This window comes from Calliopsis andreniformis, unplaced genomic scaffold (assembly GCF_051401765.1).
Source record: "Calliopsis andreniformis isolate RMS-2024a unplaced genomic scaffold, iyCalAndr_principal scaffold0022, whole genome shotgun sequence".
Taxonomy (NCBI): domain Eukaryota; kingdom Metazoa; phylum Arthropoda; class Insecta; order Hymenoptera; family Andrenidae; genus Calliopsis; species Calliopsis andreniformis.
The window spans coordinates 351,534-372,154 of record NW_027480432.1 but is presented as its reverse complement, the minus strand read 5'-3'; the positions used below and the strand labels follow the sequence as shown (position 1 = coordinate 372,154).

Genomic DNA, 20,621 nt, shown 5'->3' with positions numbered 1-20,621 from the left:
GTAGTATAAATGATAAAACGGTGATAGTGCATACAGTGCCAGAATGTTTAAAAAGAAACAAATACTACTGGAATGAAATGAAGTTAAAATCGTCCGTGCAAAGTCTCATAAACGAACTGTTACAGAGTATTATAAATAATGAACATCTTGAAATAAATGATCTACCACTTACCATTCATAGCGCGATCGCAATGGAGGCTTGTCATGGTATGTTGTCTTCTATTTACCAATACTTTATTTGCTAAGTGATGCAATAAGTGAAGTAAATATTATGTAAAATATGAGTATTTAATTTGTACATTTTTAGAAGCAAATATCAATACAGTAGTAGTAATATAATTCATTCCACTAGTATCTAATATCATGATATTATAGGTGCTATAAAATTTGGAGATCCACTGACATTACATCAATGCAAACAACTCTTGAAATTGTTAAATAAGACGAAAATTCCTACACGTTGCGCTCACGGGCGACCCTCTATAATACCTCTACTGGAACTTTCGCAATTGGTAAACCGACACAGAAAAATCGTTCAGGTATGCAATTGTAATACATAATCTTTAGATAAAAAATCTATCAAATTAAAACTTGCGATAAATTCGCATTTCTTTGGTGTCTATATCGCTTTATTAGATTTATCTATTCAATAGTACCGCTCAGCCTAAAGTTAATCACATTTAATTTGTTACGTAGCAAGATTAATTACATGGATGTTTAATACTGCAATAATATAGGTGCTAAATACATGCTAAATCTATGTAATTTCACGTGAACATTAGTTACAAATATCATTTTTTTGTAATTGATCAAATTAAATATCAGGATAACCTGATATTAAAATGTCCTTGCCAAAGTAATTAACTCTGCTCACAATAATCATGAATTCTGATCCTCCCAGCGATACTGGGCAGACGTTGTTAGGACGAGTGAAGAAACACATAGTATAGAGAGCAAACTCTAATTCAGGCGATGTGCCAACAAAAATTGTCGTAACAGGTTGAACAATTCCATTTAAAGACGAGCGTACTTTCAAGACTGCTCCTTTCTGTAAAATTCAAAGCAATGAATATCGGAGTGGATTTAAGCATTAAGCACTGAAGTATTCAACATCCTTTTATACTTACATCGCTTAACTTGACTTCCTTAATGTATCCAAGATAATTGAGTTTCTTCTCTGCCTCCTGCTTTGCATAGTAAATCCAATTATGTAAGCCTATTATATCCGAATCGAATTGCTCGGCCAAAAATACAGTCTCAAAACCAGAGCTCGATGCATCTCCGTCGATTCGCTTAAATTGAGAAAACCATGTACGTTTTAAGGTATCCTTGAATTCATATTCATCATCTTGTATATATCCCTTGTCAGCCAAGAATTTCATGGTTGATTTCATAATGTCAGTTTCAAGGATCTTGTCAAGAAAATCCGATTCCTCTCTATGTTCTTCAGAGGTGACAGTTTCTTTCGTCTTAACATTTAATTCATAATTGTCGTGCAAAGCTAAAACAGCTTTTACTGTTGGCATCTCATAAGCTTCAGCTTTTACATCCAATAGACTAAAATCGGAAATAATTATAACAATAATATATCATTTGAAATATAACAATCATCATAAAGTGAGTCAATACTTACGGTTCGGAAGCATCATCAGTGACGCTCTCATCGTTCTTTTGCTTTTGTAAATTGACCGTTATATATTTAAAAGCATTGTTCTTTTCCTTTTCAAAGAGACTTTCCGTTAGTTTTTTAATCTCATCATTAGAAGTGATAAATCCTAGCGGATTGGGATTGTTTTGCGGCGCTTCCTGGGAGTTTCCATTATGTGGCGGCGCACTGTTTGTGCCCGTATTGCTTTGCGACGCCTGAGGTGCCTCTGCAACTGGCTGTGAAGCTGGTTGGTTTGCAGGAGATGGGCTAGCAGCAGCAGCTGTACCTGGAGCAGGCTCAGAATTTTGACTGGGAACTGGAACTGGAGCTGGTGCAGTTCCATTATTGTAATAGTTATTGTATGTAATTTCAGTGTGTGAAACACCACTATGTTCGTTAGTTCCGCTAGAACTTCTGGTTCCATAAATTCCTCCAGGAAGCAATCTATTTACTGCTGCATTTACTCCAGCACTGACGCCAGCAAAAACAAATGCCTCCTTCGCTAGCTGTCCAATACCAGGTTTTTGTGCCCCCTGCAGCAATATAGTTTGCTGGGGCATCTGTCCCATTGATGAACCGAAAGGCTGTCCAAAGGATTGCCCATAAGACGGTTGCCCGAAACCAGGATTGTAGCCTCCAAGAGGTGGAGCATTGTATGGGGGCGATCCACCATAGGATGGATATCCTCCAACTGGAGGATGTCCTCCAACTGGGGGATGTCCCCCTACAGGGCTGTAACCATGACCTACTGAAGGATTGTAAGCTTGACCAACAGAAGGGTTGTATGGCTGACCTGCTTGAGAATTTGTGTTTGCGTAATACGGATTGCTAGCTGGTTGACGAGGATATCCACCTGAGAATTTTTATTTATTACATTTCTATTTACATTGTTCAATGATTACAATTGCAAAATCTCACATACCTGATGGAGTATATCCAGATTGAACGTTAGTAGCACTGGTTTTAGCGGCGTGCTCATTCACGGGAGCAGACGGTTTTACAGCAGTATTAGTTCCAGTTGGCTTTTTATCTAGTAGACACATCATAAATTGATCATTTGTAAAGTCATAGATTTTTCTCTAATAGATACGTAACTACATAACAGAGTCTATGAATGATTCTCATTCAAATTACAACTCCTTGAAAAAAAAGAAAAAAAAAAAAAGAAATGCTACACGCAGTACATCAAATTGAAAACAAACTAAGCTGAATAAAAGATTAAAGCAAAGTAAGAGAAGATTACATGCGTGGTAGAATGAAATTACCTTGATACGTTTGTTGAGAGGAACTGTGAGAGGTTTGAGAAGTACGAGGTCGCGATGTCGACTTTGACCATGATGATCCGAAGGAGCCCCATCCCGAACTCCTACTTCTGCTTCCAGAAGTTCGTCTGGTTGACTTACTATCTCCTGTATCTACTGCTTAAACAGCAAAAATTACAATTTAATACAACCCTATTTCTCCAATGAAGTCCTTAGAAAATTGTGCATGAATCTGGCGCACAAGTTGTCCGTAATTCAAACGAATAAGCGAACCATGAAGCGATTCAAATCACTGGTAGTATAATCTTCGTTGCAATTACATGTGTACATATATAAACTACTATCGCACAACGTACGATTGAAATTGACTATACTAGAATTTCGCTTGTGGAAGTAATGATCAATTAGAGTTGTTGAAATGTACTTTCGATGACGCTTAATACTCAATTTTCCAGAATTTCCAATTATCCCACGCACAATATTGTACAGTCCGTTTACTCTAACATAATAATACCTGGCATATCCAACACGTTGCAATATTACGGAAATAATCTATCACTCTAGAGCAATAAAATCATTTCATACAATTCCCAATAATTTAACAATTCGCTGAATAAAATAATGAGATATCGTTGACGACCCAACACTCATCGAACATGCTTTAGAACTTGAATGACCACGATTGTTGCTGAGATAAATATAGTCAATGAAATGAACAAAAAATATTGTCGAATGATATCCTTTGAAATAATCAGAATTGTTTGTTGTGTTTACTATAACATGATCTATTGTGACTGGACTGGTATGAGTCAGAGAAACACGTCATTGCAGTAAATTTCATCGAATTAAGCAAGATTCCGATGCTAACGTGGAATGAATTTCAACAGTTTCGCGGAACTACTTGAAATTCGCAAGGACTTTCTATAAGAAGCCAGACAGTTTCTGTAACCAGCAACCAGTCGTTCCTCCTTCTCTTTTCTTATTGTCAAATGCTGGCAAGTGAATAATCATCGTTTGTGTTGATGCTACAGGAAAGTAACGAACAAATTGCTAAGTGATCTTGTTACTGCGATCTGTTTGGTTGCAGTAACGTGATGTAATTTCGAGTTGAAATTCAATTAAATTAGAGTCATTGAGACTACTGGAGACCACCGCTCTGGTTCTCGAATGAACGCGAAGCATCAGTTCGACTTTTCCTGTTTGTTGAGAATTAAACACTTGCTTGAAATAACTAGTATATGTATTTTTCAGTTTCAACATTTAGTTGTCAATCGCCGCGTTGATTTTGAATCTTCGTATACCGATTTTACTCTAAGGACAGTTTCTGTTTCCTGTCACTTCTAACTTTCAGATTCATGGAAAATAGATAACAGATGTTGAGTTAGTAATTCTCGAAAACAGAGATTAATGATAGTAATAAACGCTTGGCCAAGGACAAGTTGTATCTATTTTTATTGTACCATATTAATTGAGCACTCGATAATTAGATTAATAATTTGCTTACCAAATATGAATAAGACAAAAATGGTGCAAATTAGGATCAGTTTGATGTTCATATTCCTCTTTCTGCGTTTTTTGATGATTAAAAGTTTCACTTGTGATGATACGATCACCGTTCTCTCAAAAGATCGACGTGAACCGTTCGACAGCTAGCTTGTTACTGAAAGACTTCCCACGAATGACGCACACTATGAACACGCTGAAACCAGTTTAGAACCGTGGCTTTGATCGCATGTTGAGCTTTCTCTTTACATCGCTCTTTACCTTTGTATGCAGTTAGCTGATAGAAATATTGGAGAATAGCTAGAAAATTCACGATTAATTTGTAATAATTTCCATTTTTATACGTTTCAGAACAAATTAAATTTCACAGGCTTAAAACTACATAATAATAAGAACAAATAGAATTTGGTTGATAGCGAGGAAAATCATCATTTATTTTCTTCAAAATAATTTTCCTATTCATTACATATTGCTACATACTTGTAGGTGAGTAGATCAATCTACAGATAAAATAAAATGAAGATACCATGTTACATATAGTGTAAGTTTTTACAATCCCATATTATCTCTAATATTATTGTCCCGTGTATTAAACACTCCTCTGCATAACTATACATACTAAATATAATATTTTGAAAACTAAAATATTGGAAGACCAAGATCTATAACAGAAGTTCCGAAATATGTAAATGCATGAGTATAAATATTAAACTTAGTCCCACCAAGTGAAACTGGGCATACATTATTTGGTCTGGCATAAAAGCATATTGTATATAAAGACATTTCCAATTCAGGCGTTGTACCCACAAATATTGTTGCATTTGTTCTAATTAGATTATCCATTTCAAAATTTAATTTCACCAATGTAGCAATCTAAAAAACACAATAACATGTTAAACTATGAGTATTCCATTATGTTTTAGATATCGTTCTCTCACACTTGTTCAAGTACTTACATCTCCTAAATGTAGTTTATCCACATAGCCCATATAATTTATTCGTTTCAAGGTTTCCTGATTAGCAAAGTAAAGCCAATCTTGCACGCCAATAATAGCAGTATCATACTTTTCAGATGCAAATACGCGTTCAAAACCACACGAACTGCCGCTGAATAAGGTGAACCAAATTCGACGAAGAACATCTTTCCTTTCAAAATCATCAGGGTCAATAAAATCTCGATCAGCTAACCACTGCGTAGCTGTCGCCATTACATTTGTATTTAGAAAAGTGTCAATTAACAGGTTCTCGTGTTCGCGTATTTCACGCGTACGATTCAACTTCTTGCGGAAATCGTGCTCATAACTATCGTACAAAGACTGTGTTACAGAAATTGACGGATAGTTAAATAACTCTGGTTCTATGTCGAATAATCTGAAAATGATAAACAAAAATAGTCATTTAAATTATCTATAAAAATCTATAAAAATGAAATACTTACGGTTCTCTAGCTTCGTCAGTGGCATTAGATGATGTACTACGATTTTGCAGGTTCAGTTTTATGTATTTAGATATATTAGGCATTTTTGCAAATAATTCCTCTGTTATTTTATAAAGTTGATCATCTGAAACGCTATAGAAGAGTGCACTTTCAGTAACGTTAGGATTGTTAATCGTATTTCCTTGATTGCTCAATGCATTAGACTGAGTTGTAGGTAGAACTACATTTCCAGCAATGTCTGCTTCACCTTTGTTGACAGTTCCACTTGGATTAGATACTCCATTGTTCGAAATACTGCTGGTAGGGTACATATTTCTATTTCCTAATGGAGGTACACTGCCTGGCCCTACATTCGACATGTATGGGCCATTGGAAACGATCTCTTGTGGTATACTAGCACCAGCTGTTGTAGTATTCATTCCGGGCGGATTGTTGAAGTATTGATTATTGTAAGTAATATGAGTTGTAGTTGTTGGACTGCTATCAGCAGGTCTGCTTTCGACATAATGAGTATGAGGATTCAGTAGTCTACTTACTCCTGCATTAATTGTTGAAAACACAAGTGCTTCTTTAACCATTTGACCGAAACCTCGGCCAGAATCTTGTTGCCCCGGAACTATTAGAACTGTTTGTCCAGGTACAAACGGCTGCATAGCAGGTTGTGTAAGAACGTGTTGCGATTGTTGAGGATAGTAGGTTGATCCAGATGGACCATAAGTGTTTGCAGGAGGATGTAACGAGTAAGGATTTCCGAATGGTATTGCATTTGGTTGATAAATCGGAGTAGGTGATAAAGGTGGTTGCCAATGACTACCCGATGAAGCAGAAGGATATGTAGGATGTCCAGAAGGGTGCGGTTGATTGGTATGAAAACCGCTGGGTGATGAATGAGTCTGTGGATAAACATTGAATCCATATGGTGGTGGTTGAGCACCTGATTGAATTGGCGGGTTCGTGGCTAAATGAGAATTACTCTGTGGAGAACTTGCTTGATTCGATACAACCGATCGATTCAAACCTAAATGAGAATTACTCCACGATGGTTGCGTTTGACTTGGTCTAAACGTTTGATTTACATTCAAGGAAGGATTGCTCCACGCACGATGTGCTTGACCTGAAGTAGATACATGACTGGTACCTAGATAGGGATTACTCCATGCTGGCTTTGTTTGACTTGTAGTTGTATAGCTTGGAGGATTAGGCAGGTTACTTGCTACAATATAAAACAATTTTTCACAATTTTTAAATGAATGCTACTACTCAACATACATTTAATGTACCATGGCTTTTACCGTGTGACGTTGGTGCGGATGGTTGCAAATTCGATGACTTCCCTCCAATATTTGGTGCATAAGTTTGACCAATCGAGGATGGTAGAGCAGACGGATACGAGTGTCCTAGTGATGGTTGAGGTTTCGGTTGAACTTATCAATAAGAAATATTTTTTCATATAATATTTATAATATTTAATACGTATGTTATTTGAAATAAATAAAATAACATTTACCTGGACGACTAGCTCCACCACCTTCAGCATCTAAGAAATGTTTATTCATATCTCTATGTCCTCCTATAATTACAAGCAGTAATCGTTTGTTTTCAAATTATACTACTTCTTTGCAACTTGTAATATGTTTGATTTATATAGGACATTGAATTACCAAAAGAAGTTCCAGTTGACTGTGAAGCAGAACTTCCTCCTCTTGAAATTCCAAATCCAATAGGCTTGTGACCAACTGAATGCACTTGTCCAGATGTTGCTGGATGACTTGATACAGATCCACGACTAGTAGATGTTCCATAACTGCCAATTCTATGCGTGGATGAACCTCTACTGTGCGATGTTCTATGTGAACTCGAACTTTTTCTAGAAGTACTCTCGTCTACAAGAAATATTATAGATATAAAAAATTAGTTCATAATATAAAGATGATCTTGGACTTACCAATGGTAGAAAATACGAAAAGAAGTAAAAGTAAAATCGTTTTAGAATTCATGATCTCTAAAAGTGTCTTGCATACAGTGTTTCATTACTTAATAAATTGATGTTATTAGAATATCCGCCAGATTCCGCTCAGTCAATATTTTTCATCGCATATAAATGCATCACACTTTGCAATGTTATCTATACTACTTTCTTTCTAGCTGTTAGCATGTAGTAAGGGGTCACTATTGATAACCTGAAAAGATATCACTGCTTCTTCTAACATAACGGTATGATAATATGAATACTATTTCTTGATGCAATTATTTATTTATTTATTTTATAAAAATACCCTTCACCAGAAAGTATACAATTCGTAAAAAGATTTATTAATTACATATATATATATACTAATTTTTAACGTATTTTAATGTCTAACAGAATAATACTCTATTAACAATAAAATATCAACAAATATTGCAAACTCAAATGGCTAGAAACAGATATCTCTATTTAATAAAACTGTTGTGTAGTGGAAACCATCACCTTAAATCATGTTCCAAAATTAAGTACTGAAATTTGAAACATTCAATGTTTGCCAACAAAACAGAACTGTAATTTTACAATCTTCCTTCATATTTTATTTTTCTTTTGCAATATATCTGTCTAAAATTGCTTCACTTGGATAGTCTGGAACTGATAACTGGCGGAATCCTTCATCATCCACAAAGCAAATTTCATGTCCATCCTGAAATATTTATTGTTCATTATTTGCAAGAATTTGTTACAATGACTTGTAAATAAAAACATTTTATATCCACTTACTGGATCAGCAAGAATAATAACTCTCACAGAAGCTTTTCCTGGTGTGTCCAAAGTAATTAAGTCAGTTAGTATTTTATTTCCACTTTCTTTAATCCTTTTCTGAATTTCTGGTTGCTCTGCATAAGGTACTGAGAATGCAATACGCCCATAAGCCTTAGCTTGATTAACTTTTGCACCTAATGGAACAAAGGCATGTAAAATCAAATAATTTATACCAAAAATTATAATAAAGACCTTACCAATGTCTTCAAATTCAATCTTAGCCTGATCCTTACTATATCCCAATAATACACTTTTATCCGTTTGATTAAATATTTGTAACTCTAGGATACCTTTCCAATAGGTAATAGTCCTTTGAAGATTTGAACTTGATAAAGTTACTTTTTCCACTGGATCTATAATATAAATATATAAAAATCTTTCATATTAAATATTTAATAATGCTTTGAATGGTACCTTTATCTGTAGGTTGTGGTTCATTAATAATATAATATTTATATCCTCCTGGTGCTTGCAATACAAACTTCCCATTTTCTTCTTTCATAGGCCATCCGTCTGAGCGTGCTCTTTCAATTGTCTCCTTAGAACGAATTGTAATTCCACGAAAATCATTTCCAGCTTCATATTTCTTGATTCCATAATTATATGTTAACTCTATTACAAAATGGGTATCCTCTGGACCATATCCTATCATAGTTTTGCTCCACCGGTTCGCATAAGGTCTACATAGGGTATTAAGTTAAAAACATTAACATACACAGAAGAAAAACAATGAAATAATCAGAGTAATTACGAACCCATTACAAGCAGCTTCGCAACCTTCGGAAAATTCTTCGTGGCGCAATACCTGTAAGCAAAAAGATACGAAATTCATATACTTAAATAACATTTCAAATTGTTTAACTGCTAACCTTCATTCCCAGAATTTCCCGATAAAATTTTGCCGTTAATTTGCGATCGGGTATCTTAAATACGAAATGCAATGCTCGTCCAGTGACCATTTTGAACAGTTTTAATCTTAATTCTTTTCAAGAATAATACTGATACTGAATCATCCTAATGTCAATCACTTGTCAATGCACACACCTAGTCCGCAAAAACATCTACTGACAATTTTGCGATTAATAATTTACATGTAATCTGCTGATGCAGAAACGTTGCAGGTTTCCTACACATCATTATGCACTGATATAAATCTATCAGAAATGTTTATTAATTGCAGAAACAGCATTTGAAAAATTATTAGGGGCACCGGACCCTACTGATACGGCCCTTAACAAAAGTTCCTAGCGACAGCTTCGCCATCTAGCGGCGATCCCCGAACTAACATTTTAGGTAAGGACCGTGTCATTGAAAGCCCATGCCCCCAAACATTATTTCAAATGCACTTTTTGTAATAAATAAACAATTCCTATACAATTATAATATTACATTATGATATATAAAAGCTTTAAAAATATTCTACATCATATGGCCCATAAATTGATAATTAAATAAGGTTAAATTAGCAAAAACAATTAATAAATATAAAAGGCGTAATATTTCATTATTTTTAAAACACTTACTACACAAATTCAATTATTTAATATAATCTGTACATCAAAATAATATTCAAAACTATTATATACTATAATATTGTTTGTTAATGGTTTTTTAGCGATTTTAAAAATTCGCTTCAGAGGGGTCCTGACGTCCGACGTTCCGGCCCTTACCTAAAATGCTAGTTCGCGGATCGCCACTAGATGGCAAAGCTGTTGTTAGCAACTTTCCTTAAGGGCCGTATCATTAGGGGCCGGTGCCCCCCATCCATACTTAAATGCCGTTTTTACAATAATTAAACAATTTCCATAAACTTCCTTTGCTGTAGAATGATTCTTGGAGCCTCTACAATGACCATAACTTATTATATTGTTTATAAAATAATAAGTAGAGGACTTAGAAAACGTCAGTATCGAAAAAAGGAATAATGTCTCTAGCGAAAATGAATAGTATCATGTTAGAGCATGACTATTCTTTATTAAATAAACTATATACAGCTCCTCTCACGTATGCACATTGTTGCATTTTCAAAAATGCAGTACATGGTAAACAAATTATAAATTAAGATGTCAAGATATTCGACTGACATTGACTTCAGAGGCCCTTGCTTCTCAAATTAGCAGTAGTTCCATGTAATTGCATAATTCTACATACTGGGCTTAGTGACACGGCCCATAAGAAACTTCAAATTCAGATGACGCCAATTGACAATTTCGAATATGCTTTTGAGAAGGGGAATTGACAAGTAGCTCCATCTACCGATAAACCATGTAACAAAAACAAGAAATGTATTTTTTGGTTTGACCGTTGGCCGCTAGATGGGGCCACTTGTAAATTCCGAAAATGCTGCTCATAAAAATGGGAATCGACAAGAGGCGTCATCTACCAATAATACCTGGAACTAAAAGAAAAAATTTTATTTTTATTTCGGTGCCCTCACCGCTAGATGGCGCCACTTGTCAATTCCCATTTTCGTGAGCAGCATTTCCGGAATTCGCAAGTGGCGCCATCTAGCGACAAAAGTTGGAACTAAAATTAGTAATTTTATTTTTAGTTCGGTGCCCTCGCCGCTAGATGGCGCCACTTGTCAATTCCCATTTTCGCGAGAAGTATTTTCGGAATTTACAAGTGGCGCCATCTAGCGGCGAAAGTTGGAATTAAATTAGGAATTCTATTTTTAGTTCGGTACCCTCACCGCTAGATGGCGCCACTTGTCAATTCCCACTTTCGCGAGCAGCATTTTCGGAATTCACAAGTGGCGCCATCTAGCGTTGAGGGCACCGAACTAAAAATAAAATTTCTTGTTTTAGTTCCAAGGTTCATTGGTAGATAGCGCTACTTATCAATTCCCATTTTCCCAAGGAGCGAACACGAAGTCCTAATTTTTATGCCTTTGAACCAAAAAGTAGATTTATATTTGAAGTAATGTAGTGTAATATGCAGAAATATGGAGAGGTATGGAGTAGTATGGAGTAGTATGGAATAGTATGGAGTAATATGGAGTAGTATGGTGTAGTATGTAGTAGTATGGAGTCGTATGGAGTACTATGGTGTAGTATGGAGTAGTATGGAGTAGTATGGAGTAGTATGAAGTAGTATGGTGTAGTATGGAATAGTGTGGAGTAGTATGTGGTAGGGTAGAGTAATTTGGAATAGTGGGGAGTAGTGTAGAGCAGTGGTTTGTAGGGTTGAAATTAGGGTTTGTGTAATTCTTGTTTATGAAAAAGAGTATAAAGTAACGTAGTGTAGTTTTGAGGAGTTTTGCATAATGTAGAGGAATATAGGATGGTGTAGTTTGTAGTATAAGACATGTTGGATGTGTTAAATGATGTAGTATGCAATGAAAAGTTATGGTGGTATAGAATAGATCAGGAAGGCAATGGAGAATGGCGGCGAGTCTATTAGAAGCGTGTGAGGTGGAAGTGTGTGTAATTACGTTCGTACATACTTGGCGCGAGTCTCTGCCAAGACTACTGATACAATCATCCGCAGGATTTGTGCATTTCACTTTTCTAACGTTGGTGTTTTCTCGTTGACTGAGTCGATAATGTTGAATGTGATACAAAAATGGTAAGGGGGGCTCGAAACTTACCGAACGTGTACCGCAAAATTGATGTGAACGATAGATCTATGATATAGACGTCGTCAATGGTTGAATGGTTTAATGTTAAATCAATGAAGTGGATTGTTTCTCGGTAGAGGAATAGGGAAAGACAGGAACATCGTTAGAAAAGAACGAATATGGAGCGATCAATTTTTATTTATTTCTATTGTTTGTGCGTATTAGTAACCTGTTATAATGCTGAAGATATTTTAGGTTGTGGTGGATTTTTGAAAAGTCATGCCGATATTGATTTTGCAAAAGTTCAGATAAAGTTGTGAGTACTTACATGTCTTGAACGTTCGTAGCAAATCACGTTGGTAGATGCTAAGTAAACTGCTGAATAATGACTTAAACTTCTACTTCATTTAGATATACAAAAGCTGGAAGCCTCAAGGATTATACAGAATGTGCACCTAATAATGGATATTATTTTCTTCCTTTATATGATAAAGGAGAATATGTACTAAAGGTACCATGCAAGTTCTACTACTGATCAACAGTTCTACTGATAATTACAATGAAATATTAAATTATAACGTAACAAAACAGGTGGATCCACCAAGAGGATGGAGCTTTGAACCTACAGAAGTTTTATTGAATGTAAATGGACAAACTGATGCCTGTAGTCAAGGCAAAGATATTAACTTTACATTCAAAGGGTTTGGTATTACAGGGAAGGTAAAACATAGAAATTCTATCTTTTTCTTTGCGTTTGCAACAAATATATGACTAAGACAATTTGAATGTACTTTAGGTGATTAGTTTAGGATCAGATTCTGGCCCAAAAGGAATTACTGTTACTTTATATAATGAAAATAATAAGCATACTCCTGTTGGAACTACACTTACCACAGAAGGTGGTATATTTTCTTTTACACCTATACAACCTGGAGAATATGTACTAGTTGCATCCCATCCTATGTAAGTTTTATAGATCATCTTTTAAAATATATTCCGCATGGTACAGTTACTCTGGTGTTTCCCAGATGGACTATGGACAAAGATACTGTTAGAGTAATTGTGTTAGAAGGTAATACAGAACTTCCAGATGGTAGTTTAGTTGTTTTTGGTTATGATGTAAGTGGTAGAGTTAGCAGTGAAGAAGAGGCTGTTAGCGGTGTCACCTTTATCCTATATGGGGTATGAATTTTTCTTTTTCCTCATATTTGTATATGAGATTTAAGCTTTTAATATATTTACATTCTTTATTTTCATTGCTTGGACAGAATGGGATGGCCAAAAATTGTGCAACAACACCAATCAGTGAAGATTTTAAAGATAAAAAGCCTCTTTGCCATGTAGTTTCAGACAAAAGTGGCAAATTTGTCTTCCCAAGTTTATCATCTGGAGAGTATAAACTCGTTCCGTATTATGCCGGTGCTCAAACCAAATTCGATGTTCAGCCTTCTGAATTATCATTTAAAGTAAATCATAACAGCGTTTTACTACGTCAAGGATTTAAAGTAACTGGTTTTACGGTAAATGGTATTGTCCGTACTGCGATTAATGGCGATCCCTTACCAGGAGCAAAAATTATATTGTCACAAAAAGAAGTTGCAACAACAGATAGGAATGGGAAATACGCGCTGGACAATATGAAAGCTGGCCAGTACACTTTAAAAGCTGAAAGCGGTACACATGCTTTTTTTGATACGTTTTTGCATTAAATATATACAGATATAAGCTTTTACCCTTGCATAATTGTAATACAGCGGATGTACTTTTCGACGAAAAGATGGTTAAAATCTCTCCCAGTTCTCCAGAACTACCAATTCTAATCCCATCAGCGTATAAAGTTTGTGGGAAAGTTACGTTATCAGCAAAAGGAACGTTACATCATCGGAAGGTTTCTGTACAAAACACAGCTGCTACATTTAACAAAGATATTGAATCTGATCCTAAAACTGGAGAATTTTGTTTGTATCTGGCTCCCGATAAATATCAGTTAAGCGTTGTGGTGAATGCAGAGGAAAGAGCTAAAGGCCTACAGTGAGTTAATTGTTTTTTTAAATACCTATTCTACTTAATCTATTGATTGACAAATTTTCAGATTCTTCCCGCTTCAACAAACGATTGACGTATCGTCTCACACAATAAATAACGTAAACTTTTTACAATTGAAAGCAACATTAACTGGAACAGTAAGATGTTTACCAGAAATCGATTGCAGTCAGGCTTCTGTTACATTGAAAATACTCGATGGAATTACGATAAGAACAATTCAATCAAAGGGTAGGATCCTGAAATTAGTACCGACTCTATTTAATGTCGTCCGCATGTTTCTAAAAATTTTGTAACAACGAGAATGTGTTAAAATTATTCAATAATTTGACTAATAACGAAAAGTTATCTTCAAAATGCGTTCTCGTTGTTGCGAAGTATCGCTCTTAGTTACTCGATATTATGCTTTTTTTCCTGTAAAGTTGTGTTTAATCGTGCAGATGGCCAGTATCAATTCTCAGACGTGCTACCTGGTCACTATGAGGTCCTAATAGATAACGACGTTTTCTGTTGGGAGAATCCTAGTTACAGGGTTTCGGTAACTTCGGAACGCGCTGAAGTACCTCCTTTTAAGCAAACTGGTTTCTCGGTTGCTTTTATTTCTTCGCACGATACGGCGGTCGAGTACACAGAACCTAATGACTCGAAAAAAGTAACTCTAGCCCTGAATAAAGGCAGCACGAAACATTGCGTGTCCAAAGCTGGGATATACACTTTCACTCCGAAAAGTTGTCATGTTTATGATCGACCGTCATATACATGGGACACTAGTAATCTTTCACCCATTTTGTTGCACTCGATGGAGCATAACCACAAAGGAAGCATTCAAAGTGCTAGCGCGTTAGACGACATTAAAGTCAAAATTGAAAATGGGGAAGAGACGATCACGTAAGTAGATTGAGCAATATATTTATGAACTCTGATGACCTTAGCAATATACATATTGTTTAACAGCCTTGGTCCATTAAAATTCGTGCAACAAGAAAACGTGTATAAATACGAATTCGAATTTAAAGCAAAAGCAGATAATATTTATACAATAACGCCGATGTCGGACATTCTTCTATTCAGCCCTCCATCATTAAAGGTGTTGGGTGTTAATGATTGTCAGAACGATATAGCTACATTCATCGGTGATTTGGGAAAGGTAGTTAAAGCATAAATGCCCGACTGGGATGTAACGAAGAACAATGTTATTTATTACGTTGATGTTGCAGATAATCGCTGGTAAAATCAATCCACCCCTAGAAGGAGTTACTGTACAAATATTTGGTAACGATAAGAGTTCTCCTATACATACGTTAGTTACACAGAAGGATGGAACGTACAACGTCGGACCTTTAGATGGAAAGGTGGATTACAGGTAAAAATTACATTTTGCTCCTCATTAAATGTGCTGCTTGTAATCCTTTAATCATCTTTCTGTTCACTAGTGTGACCGCAGAAAAGGATGGTTACGTGATTACAGGACCTGATACAGACGGAATCTTTTTGGCTCACAAGTTGGCTGAAGTTATAGTACAAGTTTCTGATCAAGCTGACAATATTTCTTTACAGGTGTGTTTTGAGTATAGAACTTGTACCGAAGCTACCTACGGTATCGATTATTCTCTATACGTTGAAGATTTATATTATCAATTCGTTTTGCTTATGGTACAGGGTGTTCTCCTTTCCTTATCTGGTGGGCAAAGTTATCGAAGAAACAGTGTAACAGGTGAAGAAGGAAAACTGATTTTCAATTCTCTATCGCCTGGAGAGTATTATCTGAGACCAATGATGAAAGAATATCGTTTCGATCCTCCATCAAAAATGATCAAAGTTGTGGAAGGTGCAACTGTGAAGGTAACATTATTCGGCAAAAGAGTAGCGTTCAGTGCATATGGTTCTGTGACATCATTGAATGGGAAACCTGAACCAGGCTTGTTAGTCGAAGTTCAAGGACAAGGAGATTGCAGTAATCTTCAAGAAGAAGCTACAACGGAAGAGAATGGTAATTTCCGAATCAGGGGCCTTCAACCAGCGGTAAGCGATCGATAATTTGAATCATTTTACAGCTTTTGAATAATCAAATGTACACATGTAACAAGGTATTTCGTTTTTGCAGTGTACTTACGCATTTCGCTTAAAACCAAATGTAGAAGTAAACGCGCACATTCAACGTACTAGCCCTGATTCTATACCAATACGAACTTCAAAAGATATCCGGGGTCTTCGATTGATCGCGTTTCATCCTATTGCTCGTACTGATGTCTCCGTACACGTTGTATCTGTACAACCAGAACATTATCGTACGTTAAAGGTGAAGCTGTGCAGAGAAGATATGCCTGACTCTCCGATACATTCCGCGAAACTAGAAGCTCACCAGTTTAATAAAATTGGCAATAGCTACAACGCCGGTTTTCTAGTTCATCTGCCGCCGTTACAGGCAGATGGTAGGAAATATTTTGTACAATTAGAGTCTTCTCTGTCGCAAACGTTACATAAGTATAGGACGTTACCTTTCTATTTCGAAGCAAACTCGTCCTTCAAGTACGTCAAGCTAACATTCAACGCAGAACGGAAAGTTGATCAGAGCGACATGAATCAAACATCTGTGATCGCATTACCTTTTATAATGCTCGTTGCGTTTGCATTTCTCAATCGTGAAAAACTATGGACGTGGCTAAACGTGACAGTCGAAAGATGGTCGAAACCAACTCCGAATTCAAGAGTTTCGGTACAAGCAGTCCCTATTGACCCGAGAGCCGACGACATTATCGTCGAGCAAATCATGAATATCAATAAAAGAAAGACGAAACCACGTAAAACGTAATCAATATTCTTCGGTTATCGAGGTCGTGCCAAATTTGAGACGAGACACGAGTTACTATGTTCTGTAAAGTGCGTATAAGAAGAGGAATATTGTGAAATACTCTCAAGAGTAGCAAGAAAGAATGCAGTAAGAAAATTTATGTGAGCAGGATGTTCAGAAACACGTTTAACTCTCACACTACTTTAATGAATCACCAAAGTATATTGTACATAAAATTTCATGCAACTCACTGTTGTCATTTTTTTATCTCTAATTAAATGTTGAAACGTCCTAATCGACTATACTTCCTTCCATTTTACGTACAAACCAATTGCATTTAGGGAGCGATGTATGCCTAGAGAAAAGTCAATCAGAACTTTTTATTGAAAGAAAATCTGATCCTTCTAGAATCATTGAGGAGTAGTAACTTACCACCGGATTAACGTTGTACGTGCATTTCGCGAAATTGTATGCTATCTCACAATTGTCTTTTCCAGCTAAAAGAAATTTGTATGATCGTTACGCGTAACAATGAAAAAGACGAGTAACTTGATAACAATACTCACTGACATCGGTACAACTATCGATCATCTCATATCCCACCTCTCTAAAAATCTCCGGTATCATCTTTTTAAGGAAATTGAACTTAATATTACCCTTCTTGTCCATCTATTGAACAGAAAGGAAATGGCTGGTTTTACGCATTGTACAGAAGTGTCGAAATATACGTGTCAAAGAGAAACGGAGGGAACTGTACTACGTTACCATACTAGCACTTTCAAGAACGCATTTAAAGTAACATTTTAGTCTTTCGTCTTCAGGAAAATTTCCATATTCAGTATCCTCAACAAGATCTGCAAACCAAAATCATTATGATTTTTTACACGGAAGAAAATTTATAGAACATATTTTGCTCGCTTACCCAACGTTATTTTCATTTCAGCCAAGCATTTCTTTCTTAGAGGAGCTGTCATCCTTCTAAAGCTATCGAGATCTTCCTTTATATTGTGTTATAAATTAAAATACAATAGAATTAAAAATTTAAAAGATGCTAAATGGAGAAAAATCGCACTTACCAAAGCACCACTGTAGACGAAAACAAATTCCGACACAAAAAGACTGGCAAAAATCAAACAGAATTCCGTAGCTCTCATTTTTCATACAAAGAAATTATTTCGATGAAACACCAAAAGGTATATGTGGTAGATCAAACGACGTAAGACTATCGCATCTTACGTTTGCATACGACATTTATATAGACGGCAAAAGCAAATATTAGTTACAGGTCACAAAGTGGCATAAACGTTTAATTAATTACTGTGTGTTTCTAGTTGTTCGAAGTAATGTAATTACTCGACTAATTCACCCCTAATTTAAGTCAGATTCGGCACGAAACATTAAACTTGGCAGAGCTTCATTCATAATTACCACACTGCTACTTGCAGTGACTACAAAGTTGCAATTATAAGGCAGATTTGACTCTCGAGTTATTTCTCGATTGCAGATAGTATCGTTTATGCAATATTACGAGTAAGTGTTTGATAACCTACTAATTAGGACTTCGAGTCCTTCCACTTCCGCTGCGTTAGTTTTTTAACTTTCTGTACTATCTATAAAAACATTCTATAAACAATAGAAATTTAGACAACGTTTAGGTGATTCGTACATTTTCTTTTATTAAAATCTTGTTCGAAGAGGCATTTACATTGAAAGTAATATGATTTAGTTACATGGTAAAGTGAAAAACATGTAAGCGTTTCGCGCTACGATTGATAAAACATCCTTTCGAACACGCTGTTCCTTTCTTTGGTCTCGTTTCATTGTATCTCGAATATGACTCGTTAAAATAGGTAATATGTCTAAAATGGATACGAAATCGTTTGTCGAAAATAACGTGAAGAAAAAATATCGGTAAAACGACAAATTACTCACCCGTGGAGATAATTCTGCATAACATTTGTTGAAAGTATACGCATACTCGCAGTTGTCACCGTTTGCTAAATGAAATGAAAATGAAAATTATATGTTGATATTTCTCTAGTAGACATATCGAACTACCCCGCGCTCTCGAGCCGATTGATCGAGGTGCAATCGAAGAAATGAAAACAACCTAATTGAATTTCGAGAACACTCGATCGGTCTATGCAATTAGAATAAGAGAATGGAAAAATACATGGTAGATACCCAAATGTTTACCGATCCCCTTGCACTCGGTGATCGCTTTTTGAACTTCTGCTCTGTAGGCTGGTATTCTTTGGAAAAACGTCAGCATACCATTCACGCTGAGCTCCCTCCTATCATCGACTAGGCCAAATTGTTCCCATAGACAGTACATGTAACACTGCATCGTAGAAGCAATAGCTGCTTATTTATTTCAGTGAAATTAATCCACGATGCAAAAGGTAGCCTACTGTTTACCTTCAACTGCCGCGTCTCCGGCCATTCTCCATTCCTCACCGCTTCTATGTCCACTGAAAAGAAAATAATTATTGTTAGCACGGCTACAACTTACTTTGCATCGATATCTTTCAAGTTGCAAGATGATCGTACCTGTGGCCACTCCTGTCTGCGTTTGACAGGCGTTGACCACACTGGCCGCGGTTGCTATCATTTCGTCCGAAACGAAGCTCGGCCGTGTCTGTAAAACCACCGTACCTTTTTTACTTATTACTGAATCGAATTCTGTAACACCATTAATGGCACTCGAAAAGATTTCGACTTTTCGAAAAACAATGTTGACTCATTTTTTACTTCGAAGCTAATCTTTTAAAATAGAAAAGGAAAAGCGAATTTCGGTAAACTGTCGTAAAAACGGTACGTACCCCGCAATGAACAATCAGCAGTTGGAGCAAGCAAAGAGTTAACAAGGGTAAAAGTATCGACAATCTCATGATTCGCGTTCTATTTCTTTTTCAATTGATGAATATTGAATTGTCTCGAAGTTTGCCGTTCTACACGAGACAGGAGAAACAACACTGTTCCTTTCTCCCGAGGAATCGGTGGAGATTTAACGAGTTCGTCAGATAGGAGCCAGGGTGGAAGACAGTGGAAGAATCGACGGCGCGGTACTAGCAGATGCGAGCAGATGCGAGGGCGCAACTGAACCTTTACGCGCGACGTCGAATACATAGGTACGTAGTATGTATATTCATTCGCTGATCATGAAACATCACTGCTGAATGTTTCTACGAAAGGATTGTTAACGGACAATTGAAACACCTTAAGAGTAGGGTAGACGAACCTTTGGATTCTAGGCCAGGGTGTCGTACGTTGCATATGAACGCAGATTTGATTGGCGGATGTTACCAGTTTACGATCCGCCGACACTATGTTATCTCTCCTATCACAGACGACATATCCTTTCACTGATATTAATTCACCGTCCACGAGTCTCATTCGTAACTACTACAAAATTGCTTCGGTATCGTTCAATTTTACACTTGCGTAGTTGCGTATGTTTTAACAGAATTGAATTGTAGCCATAGGGCGCGCGCGAGCGAGACCGCTTTTATGGGTCAATAGAATTCCGGCGATGGTGGACGAATGTGTTCGAGCTAACGCTCGAACGAGCTGAACGGTATCGCGT

The 20,621-nt window shown here is 36.4% G+C and overlaps 6 protein-coding genes across 9 annotated transcripts; 1 reads left to right on the top strand and 5 right to left on the bottom strand.

The window, feature by feature from the left end:
• Positions 1-269: 269 nt before the first annotated feature.
• Positions 270-4,574, bottom strand: LOC143187361 (uncharacterized). Of its 2 annotated transcripts, none has more exons than XM_076391525.1 (6): positions 4,415-4,574; positions 2,914-3,066; positions 2,571-2,678; positions 1,634-2,501; positions 1,128-1,557; positions 270-1,048 (listed from the first exon to the last, which is right to left on the bottom strand). In XM_076391525.1, exons 1-6 carry the CDS (start codon positions 4,464-4,466, stop codon positions 815-817), a joined length of 1,845 nt encoding a protein of 614 aa, XP_076247640.1. In that variant the 5' UTR covers positions 4,467-4,574; the 3' UTR covers positions 270-814. The 2 variants fall into 2 exon arrangements, with proteins under 2 accessions (XP_076247640.1, XP_076247639.1); XM_076391524.1 differs by having other exon boundaries at positions 2,914-3,069; positions 4,415-4,568.
• Positions 4,575-4,817: 243 nt separating this feature from the next.
• LOC143187359 (uncharacterized) lies at positions 4,818-8,031 on the bottom strand. Its single transcript, XM_076391522.1, has 7 exons — positions 7,797-8,031; positions 7,513-7,734; positions 7,359-7,421; positions 7,144-7,275; positions 5,852-7,064; positions 5,370-5,784; positions 4,818-5,286 (listed from the first exon to the last, which is right to left on the bottom strand). Exons 1-7 carry the CDS (start codon positions 7,846-7,848, stop codon positions 5,053-5,055), a joined length of 2,331 nt encoding a protein of 776 aa, XP_076247637.1. The 5' UTR covers positions 7,849-8,031; the 3' UTR covers positions 4,818-5,052.
• Positions 8,032-8,092: 61 nt separating this feature from the next.
• Positions 8,093-9,791, bottom strand: LOC143187362 (glyoxalase domain-containing protein 4). Its single transcript, XM_076391526.1, has 6 exons — positions 9,512-9,791; positions 9,398-9,447; positions 9,057-9,322; positions 8,840-8,995; positions 8,601-8,776; positions 8,093-8,523 (listed from the first exon to the last, which is right to left on the bottom strand). The coding sequence occupies exons 1-6, from the start codon at positions 9,599-9,601 to the stop codon at positions 8,416-8,418; spliced, it is 846 nt and encodes a 281-aa protein (XP_076247641.1). The 5' UTR covers positions 9,602-9,791; the 3' UTR covers positions 8,093-8,415.
• Positions 9,792-11,571: 1,780 nt separating this feature from the next.
• LOC143187085 (BOS complex subunit NOMO3) lies at positions 11,572-17,326 on the top strand. Of its 2 annotated transcripts, none has more exons than XM_076391048.1 (14): positions 11,572-11,594; positions 12,613-12,712; positions 12,793-12,921; positions 12,998-13,164; positions 13,230-13,383; positions 13,470-13,875; positions 13,956-14,232; positions 14,294-14,475; positions 14,685-15,132; positions 15,199-15,391; positions 15,462-15,607; positions 15,678-15,801; positions 15,904-16,266; positions 16,349-17,326. In XM_076391048.1, exons 1-14 carry the CDS (start codon positions 11,587-11,589, stop codon positions 17,054-17,056), a joined length of 3,405 nt encoding a protein of 1,134 aa, XP_076247163.1. In that variant the 5' UTR covers positions 11,572-11,586; the 3' UTR covers positions 17,057-17,326. The 2 variants fall into 2 exon arrangements, with proteins under 2 accessions (XP_076247163.1, XP_076247162.1); XM_076391047.1 differs by lacking the exon at positions 11,572-11,594 and adding an exon at positions 12,325-12,517.
• Obp11 (odorant binding protein 11) lies at positions 17,221-18,364 on the bottom strand. 2 transcript variants are annotated; one of them, XM_076391061.1, is made up of 6 exons: positions 18,112-18,357; positions 17,958-18,033; positions 17,801-17,889; positions 17,602-17,704; positions 17,468-17,532; positions 17,221-17,390 (listed from the first exon to the last, which is right to left on the bottom strand). In XM_076391061.1, the coding sequence occupies exons 1-6, from the start codon at positions 18,187-18,189 to the stop codon at positions 17,373-17,375; spliced, it is 429 nt and encodes a 142-aa protein (XP_076247176.1). In that variant the 5' UTR covers positions 18,190-18,357; the 3' UTR covers positions 17,221-17,372. The 2 variants fall into 2 exon arrangements, with proteins under 2 accessions (XP_076247176.1, XP_076247175.1); XM_076391060.1 differs by having other exon boundaries at positions 17,221-17,532; positions 18,112-18,364.
• Positions 18,365-18,685: 321 nt separating this feature from the next.
• Obp10 (odorant binding protein 10) lies at positions 18,686-20,061 on the bottom strand. The gene is made up of 6 exons (XM_076391062.1): positions 19,858-20,061; positions 19,586-19,673; positions 19,454-19,506; positions 19,220-19,376; positions 18,968-19,032; positions 18,686-18,894 (listed from the first exon to the last, which is right to left on the bottom strand). The coding sequence occupies exons 1-6, from the start codon at positions 19,924-19,926 to the stop codon at positions 18,877-18,879; spliced, it is 450 nt and encodes a 149-aa protein (XP_076247177.1). The 5' UTR covers positions 19,927-20,061; the 3' UTR covers positions 18,686-18,876.
• Positions 20,062-20,621: the final 560 nt, after the last annotated feature.